General features: G+C 48.6%; 1 protein-coding gene across 1 annotated transcript; it reads right to left on the bottom strand.

Moving 5' to 3' along the window:
* Positions 1 to 7,338: 7,338 nt before the first annotated feature.
* Positions 7,339 to 7,941, bottom strand: LOC127754309 (E3 ubiquitin-protein ligase dbl4-like). The gene has a single exon (XM_052279787.1). The coding sequence runs from the start codon at positions 7,939 to 7,941 to the stop codon at positions 7,339 to 7,341; it is 603 nt and encodes a 200-aa protein (XP_052135747.1).

Below are 7,941 nucleotides of genomic sequence, written 5' to 3'. Positions count from 1 at the left end.
CAGATCAGTCGTCGTACAGAAAAGAAATGGATATGAACAAGAAGCTGGTAATGTCCTTGTGCATCACAATCCTACTGAATTTTTCACATTTTAATACTTTTAGAAAACTTATTCTATAAATAGACCCCTAAAAAAACTTATTCTAGAAATGGTCCTTTTGTGCTGTCAACATCGTTGGCGCCGTGGTCCAACATGATAGCGCCAATGACATTGGCGCCATCGCCCTAGCCCCCAGTGGAAGCTAAGTAATAAATGTGAAGGAGGACGGCGCCAACGTCATTAGCACCAAGGACCAATTTGTATTTTTTAAAAAAAGGACCTACTGGTAAATAAAAAATATTTACAAATAGGTCCTCGGTGCCAATGAAGCTAGCGCCAAGAATCTATTTGTAAATATTTTTATTTACAAATGGATCCTTTTTAATGACAAATAAGTCATTTTCAATTTTTTTTGCAAATTGGTCCTCGGCATAAATGTCGTTGGCGTCATCCCTTCACATTAGTGACTTAGCTTTCACCCGAGGACGGAGGGGATGGCGCCAATGTCATTGGAGCCATCATATTGGACCATGGTGCCAATAACATTAGCGCCGCGAAAAGGACCATTTTTAAAATAAGTTTTCTTGGGATCAATTTGTAGAATATCTAAAAGGATCAAAATGCGAAAAATCCAGTACTCCTGTATACCTCTGTCAAGGAGTGATCCTCTCTAGCGGGAGATCGTGAGACCCCCCCCCCCCCCCTTTGTGAGTTCGGCCGGGGGATATGGCGCGATGATCAAGAGCGTACTTCCGCTATGGGTCTAGCTGGTGAGATAGATCGCGAAAGAATGGAAGACCGAGGGTTATACAAGTTCGGGCCACTGAGAAGCGTAACACCCTACTCCTGTGTGTGTGATTAAGCTTGTGTTGTTACAAGGGAGTTCTAACCCTAGGCTCAAGCTTCTCGAGTGAAGTCCTTTATTTCGGTAGGCAAGGTCCTCCTTTTATAGCTCAAGGGGATACCACATGCACCGCCTTACACAATCCATCACTGGATGGGGCCCACATGTCCTGGGTCAGGCCGCCGTCCATGCCTCCGATCGGAAGCAAAGTGGCCATTCGTCCCCGAGTGGGTCCCAGCGTCGTCCTCCAAATGACACAGAGGACGTCCTTGTCATTCCCTCTTAATTCCATGGAGACTTTCGTGGATTCAAGTACGGGGAGGCACGCTCGGCTGCGTGCCGATGGGAGGGGCATACCTATCCCCACTCCGCCTGACAGAGGGCGGACGTGGGTGCGCTGCCACCTGTTCCATCCGCCTGCGGCCGGTCAAGCCTGATTGACGCACGTCAGTCGGGCAGTGCCTCACGTCCGCCCACACCGCATTAAATGCGGCGAGGAGCGGTTGGGGTGCCGCTCATTTAAGGCGCTCGGCCGCGCCTCCCTTTCCGCCCGCTCGGCCGCGCCTCCCTCTCCGCCCGCTTGGCCGCCACATGGCAGCCGGATGAGGGCCTCAGGGCAACGCGCCCTACGGGCCCGAGGGGTGCGGCAGGGCACCCCGAGGCCGCTTGGCCGCCTCACGTCCGCTCGCTCTCCCCCGAGGGGGGGGGGGTAATAGGTCGCGCGGCCACGTGGCCAGACGAAAAGATTCTTTCACTCTATCTTGCGTACCCCGGGCCCATATCACTGACAACCTCCATTATCTAAAAAAAATATATCCTCAACCTAACAGCATGATGTGTGTATATCTCTATACTATAAGGATAACAAAAGTCTTGACATTATCAATCATTCACTGTTATAACCAATTCAACCGGTTTCATTTTACTCTAACCATGACTAAGGTACGTGGGCTGCTTTTTTGGTAGGCCGTAGGCTTAAGAAAACTTTTTGGTAGGCTTAGGCAAACTGTCTTAGCTGGACATCCCAACACAATGTCATGGCATGCATGGCCCACAAACAGTGAAACAGGAAACCCAAACCGTTTCTGGGTGTGACTAATCAGCGCGTACGCGCCCGATTTCCGAAAAAGCTAATGGGCGACCAGTGGCACGCGCCCTCTCCCGCGCGATTGGACACGTGTCGCGTGAAGGGGGGCGGCGGATGGCGCCCGCACGAGTGTTTTTTTCCGGTTTTTCTGTTTGTTTTTTTCGGTTTTTCTGTTTTGTTTTTTTGGTTTCTTTTCCCTTTTTTGGATTCTCTTTCTGTTTTGGTTTTTTTCGGTTCTCTTTCTGTTTTGTTTTTTTTCTCTTCCTTCTTTTTCGTTCTCTTTCTGTTTTGGTTTTTTCGGTTTTTTTTCTCTTTCTTTTTCCGGTTTTTTAAAGATGTGTTTATGCAAAGTTTATATTCATATGTATACCAAATTTTGTACTTGTATATATACAAAGTTTGTATTCGTGTTTTTTTCTCTCAGTTTTTAATATATGCATATACAAAGTTTGTATACGCGTATATAAAGTTTATATACGCGTATGCAAAATTTGTATATACGTATGCAAAGTTTATATACATGTATATTTTTGGTACACATAAAAATTATATATACGCGTGTGTGTATATATATATATACACACACTTTGTATACATATGTATAAACTTTGTATTTTACCAATACAAAGTTTATATACGTGTATATAAAATATATACATACGTATATATACACGTAGTAGTATTGTTGTAGTAGTAGTAGTACTGTAGTAGCAGCAGCAGCAGCGCGCGCCAGTAGTAGTAGCAGGAGCAGAGCAGCAGGAGCAGTATGAGTAGGAGGAGTAGACGAGTAGTAGTAGTACTACTAGAAGAGCGGTAGCAGCAGCAGTAGTAGGAGGCTAGGAGCGGACTGGTCACGCGGCCACGCTCCCGCGCGACCAGTCGCTCATTAGGGTCACCCGCCGATTTCTACCTGCAAGAACAATTGTGTCACTCCGTTGAAATGAAAATTTTCACTCATATGTCCCTTTTCTATGAGCCGAATTTCAATCTTATATATCACTCAACCGTAAAACTAAGTACAACACATCATTATCTTGCAAAACCGGTGTAAGTGAGGTTCCAAGATAATATTGAGTCCGATAAGCTATAGTTGGCCATATGGCCCGAGGCCCGATGGCCCGGCCCACGGCACGGGAATTTGGCCCGGCCCAAGCATGGCACGGCCCGGTAGCAGTCGGGCCCGTGCCGGCCCGGCACGACTATTGGGCCGTGCCTGGGTCTATGGCTGGGCACGGTGGGCCGGGCCGGCACGGCACGGACCGAGGTCGGCACGATGGGCCGGCCCGGCACGGCACGGCCCAACGGTCGGCACGACCACGGCCCAGCCCAACAGACAGCCAGGCCGCGCCGCGTGCGCCCGCATATATAAGCCAGCGAGCGCCGCCCCTCCCCTCCCCAGTCCCCTCTCGCCTCTCGCTCTCCGCCTCTCCGCCTCTCCGCCTAACCCTAACCCTAGCCGCCACCGCTCAACCGCCTCCGCCGATCCGCCTCCGACGCTCCACCGCCCACCAGATCTCCTCCTCCACCGTCCGCCGCTCACTCGCTCAGGGCCTCAGGCGCGCACCGGTGAGACTCACCGAGTCGCCTCCCTTCCACTCTTCCAGATCCAGCCTTCCTCTTCGTCTCCGATCGATGCCTCGCCTGACTCGCATGAGGGGCGCATGAGGATGGGGGCCACCGGCCACGCATGGTCGCCTGAGTCATCGTCCTTCCACTCTTCCAGATCCAGCCTTCCTCTTCGTCTCTTTCCCTTTTGTTCTTCTTCGCCAGATCCCTTGGTCTTCTCGTAGATCCGTGAGCCTATCGTCTTCAACGGCAACTCCGGTGCTCCGGCTGCGCAGGTACAAGCATGGAACCATCGTTTTTCTTTTTTTTTTTCTCCATTTCCGACCCTAACCTTGAGTGTTGTTGGCTGCTTGCAGGTCGCAAGCCCGTTGCTTAGCGGCAGCAGCCGTTAAGGGACCAGAGTGCCTGCGATGGACGACGATCCTACCTCTGTCAACTACGAGTTGAGGACTATGAGGATGTGCGGTGATGACGATGATGATGTGGAGGAGGATCGTGTGGAGGTGTTCGGCAATACCTCCGACATCCCGATCCATGTGAATGTCGATGACGACGACCCGCCGGTCGACGACAGTGGCAATGGGACGCCGACTGGCTCTAGTGCGACTTGTACCAACAAGAAGACCAAAACCTCCAAGGTATGGGATGACTTTGAGGAACTTTATGAAACGACCAATGGTAATAGGGTTCGAGTCTCTGCTAAATGCAATTACTGTCATAAAACTTTGAGTGCTCGTTCTTCTGCTGGCACTGGACATTTGCTTAGGCATATTAAGTCATGCAAACCTAGAAAGCTTGGGTCTAATGCTTTGCCTCAGTCCATGCTTAGATTTAGTGCAGATGGTTCTGTTATTCCATGGGAATATAGTCCTGAAGTTGCTAGGTTTGAATTGTGTAGATTGATTGCTAGAGAGGATCTTCCAATCAGTTTTGGTCAATCTCCTGCTTTTGTGAACTATATTAAGGCTGCTCATAACCCTAGATTTGTTCCTGTCTCTAGACAAACTACTACCAGAGATTTTTATAAGTTGTTTAAGGATCGTCGTTCTGTTATTATTGATCGTCTCAATTCTGCTAGCTCTATTGCTTTGACATCTGATATATGGTCTGGTCATGCTAAGGAAGATTATTTGAGTGTTGTAGCTCACTTTGTTAATTCTGATTGGCAATTAGAAAAGAGGGTCTTGGGTCTTAGGCTTATTGATGAGTCACATACTGGTGCTAATATTGCTGAGCGTGTGATTGCTGTTGCTGAAGAATATGGTATTACTGATAAGGTTTTCTCTATTACATTAGACAATGCTTCTGCTAATTCTAAAGCTATGGACACCCTTACTCCTGCTCTGTCTGGTTATATTGGTGATTTATTTTTGCATCAACGCTGTGCATGTCATATCATCAATTTGATTGTTAAGGCTGGACTTGACAAGTTCAAGCCCATGCTAAATGACATTAGAGCTGCCATTTCATTCTTGAATGCATCTAATCAGCGCATTGCTACATATAAAAATGTTTGCATTGCTGCGGGTTATCGTCCTCATATGTTTGGTTTGGACATGGATGTTAGATGGAATTCAACTTATCTAATGCTTAAGCATCTCATACCACATAGGGAACCATTCACAGTATTTATTAGTACACAACATCCTTTTGTTAATGACCATCCATTACTCACAGACTTACATTGGGCATGTGCTCAATCTGTTTTGTGTTTCCTTGAACAATTTTATGATTCAACTGTTGTTTTGTCTGGTGTTTATTATCCAACATCTCCATTAATCATGCATCACATTTTAGAGATTGCTGGACATCTAAACACATATGGCAATGTTCAAAACCTTGCAAATGTTGTTGGTCCCATGAAAACTAAGTTTATGAACTACTGGTCTAAAATTCCAATTCTTTATTCATTTGCATTTATCTTGGACCCTAGGGCCAAGATTAGGGGGTTTAGTAAAGTGCTTCAGATTATGGCTCAACTCATTGGTGATGATTACTCTGCTTATTTAACAACTGTTAGAGCTTCATTGTCTGATACTTTTGCTAAGTATGAAAGAAAGTTTGGTTCTGTTAGATTGCATAGTTCCACTATTCCAGGCCCTTCCACTGGTAAGAAAAGGACTGCATGGGGGAAGATTTTTGGTTCTGTTGTTGATGCTGGGCTTGGTGCTGGTAATGCAGGTGCCAGTCCAGGTGCTGGTAATGCAGGTGCCAGTCCAGGTGCTGGGCTTTGTGCTGGTAATGCTGGTGCCAGTCCAGGTGCTGGGCTTGGTGCTGGTTCATTATCCAGGATGACATCTGCTACTGCTTTGCTTCAGGCAGCTTCTTCAACTGCTAATCTCAATTCTTCTTAACTGTCTGCATATCTTGACAGTGACACTGTCAACCAATATGATGATGACTTCAATATCCTTAGTTGGTGGCAACAGCACAAACTAACTTATCCTGTTCTTTCAATCTTAGCTAAAGATGTTATGACTGTTCCTGTTTCTACTATATCGTCCGAGTCTACTTTTAGCTTAACTGGCAGGATCATCGAGGACCGTCGGCGGCGTCTAAACCCTAGGCTGGTGGAAATTCTGGCAGTGATCAAGGACTGGGAGCTAGCAGATGCAAAAAGTCAGCATACTACTGAGAATGTGGAGCTTCAAAATGCTTATGAGAATATGTATCTTGATGATGAAATTGATGTAAACCCTTGAACTGGATGATTGTAATTGATATGAACATTTTAGCTATGGGCTGTACTCTTTTCCTTTCTAGGGTTTTCTCACGAGGTGTGAGTTTTTACCTAGAAAGGTTTTTAATGAGGCAGCCATTGCACAATCACAGCTTATATAAACCCCTTTTATATTCTAACTTTCTGAGGTTTGTGATTCTGAGATGGACTTGATGGAAAATAGTAGATGACTTGATGTATGCATTTGATGAATTGATTTGAACTGATTGTAAGTCTGTGAGACTGTGACTTGATGAATTGGTGACTTGAAGAATTGTTCATTTGTTTGTAAATCTGTGCTTGTAAATCTGTGACTTGATGTATGCATGATTTGATGAACTGGTGACTTGATGAATTGTTTGTGATTCTTTGACTTATTTGATGAATTACATGTGAATTTCATGAATTTGATGTGTTATGTCAATTTGTTGTGTTGAATTGAACCTTTGAAGGGGTTTTTTTGCCAGGGCGTGCCTGGGCCGGCACGGGCACGATGGGCTAGCCGGGCCGTCGGGCCAGCCCGGCACGGCCCGAGGCTACTTGGGCCGTGCCTGGGCCGTGGTTGTAGCCCATGGGCTGGCACGGCACGGCACGGCTTGTTAGTCGGGCCGTGCCGGCCCGACTGACCTCGGCCCAGGCCCGGTCGTGCCTGGGCCGTGCCGTGCCGGGCGGCCCATATGGCCAACTATACGATAAGCTAATGTGTGATACCTACGTGGCTTATTTGATTTGGTCTTCCATGCTAGGTGGCATCGACGTGGCACCTACTTATCTATGAAAGCAAAAAATTTTGAACAAATAATTAAAACAATTATATAGGGCCCATTGACAGCAAAAATTCAAAATAAATAATTAAAATGATTATAGGGCTCATATGTCAGTGGATTGCAAATTGTCGATCGAACACTCGAGCTCAAGGATTTTTATTTCCAAGAAAAGCTGTATGTAGATGCGTTACATGCGAGTGCAATTTTCCGTATCAAATTGCATAAACAAGTTTGGAGGTTTGACATAGATACGAGCAATGATGAAAATAAACCAAATCGGAGCAATGGTGATCGGTGAGTCATGCATCCGTGATGATCATGGCGCGGCAGCGTCTCCATTTCCTGGAGGCACGCAGCCTTCGCCGTCACGGTGGCGTTCGTCCCACGGCTGCTCGCACCGCAGGCAGAACGCGCGGGAGCAGCGGAGGCAGGTCGCCCCGGACACCGCGCGCTCGCCGCCGGCGCCGGTGTCGAGCCGCTCGCCGCAGTCCGGGTTGGGGCAGCGCGCGAAGGCGCCCGGGCCGCCGACGGCGAGCTCGCAGAGCGCGACGCACCACGCGTCGAAGTCGCCTATGTAGAGCAGGTCCTTGCAGTCCTCCGGGTGCACGACGGCGTCGCAGTGGGAGGAGCCGGCCGGGAATTGGAAAGGGCAGCGCACGGGCACCTCCCCCGCCGCGACGCGGGCCTCGACGTGGCCGACGACGCAGGCGACGCAGAGCTCGTGCGCGCACCCGCCGGACACGCGGCGGCGGTCGTACAGCAGCCTCGGCTCGTCGCAGGCCTCGCAGTGGAACCACCCGATGTCGTCGTCGCTGAGCGGCGGCACGCGGCGGCGGCCCGCCTCCCTGGCCGATGACGGCGACGGCATGCAGGCATCGAGGAACTCCTGGTTGGGCTCCTGCGCCGCCTCCGACGCCAT

Source organism: Oryza glaberrima, chromosome 11, assembly GCF_000147395.1.
Source record: "Oryza glaberrima chromosome 11, OglaRS2, whole genome shotgun sequence".
In the NCBI taxonomy this organism is placed as follows: domain Eukaryota; kingdom Viridiplantae; phylum Streptophyta; class Magnoliopsida; order Poales; family Poaceae; genus Oryza; species Oryza glaberrima.
Note: the sequence above shows the minus strand (reverse complement) of the source record. Positions and strands in the feature narration are given on the sequence as shown.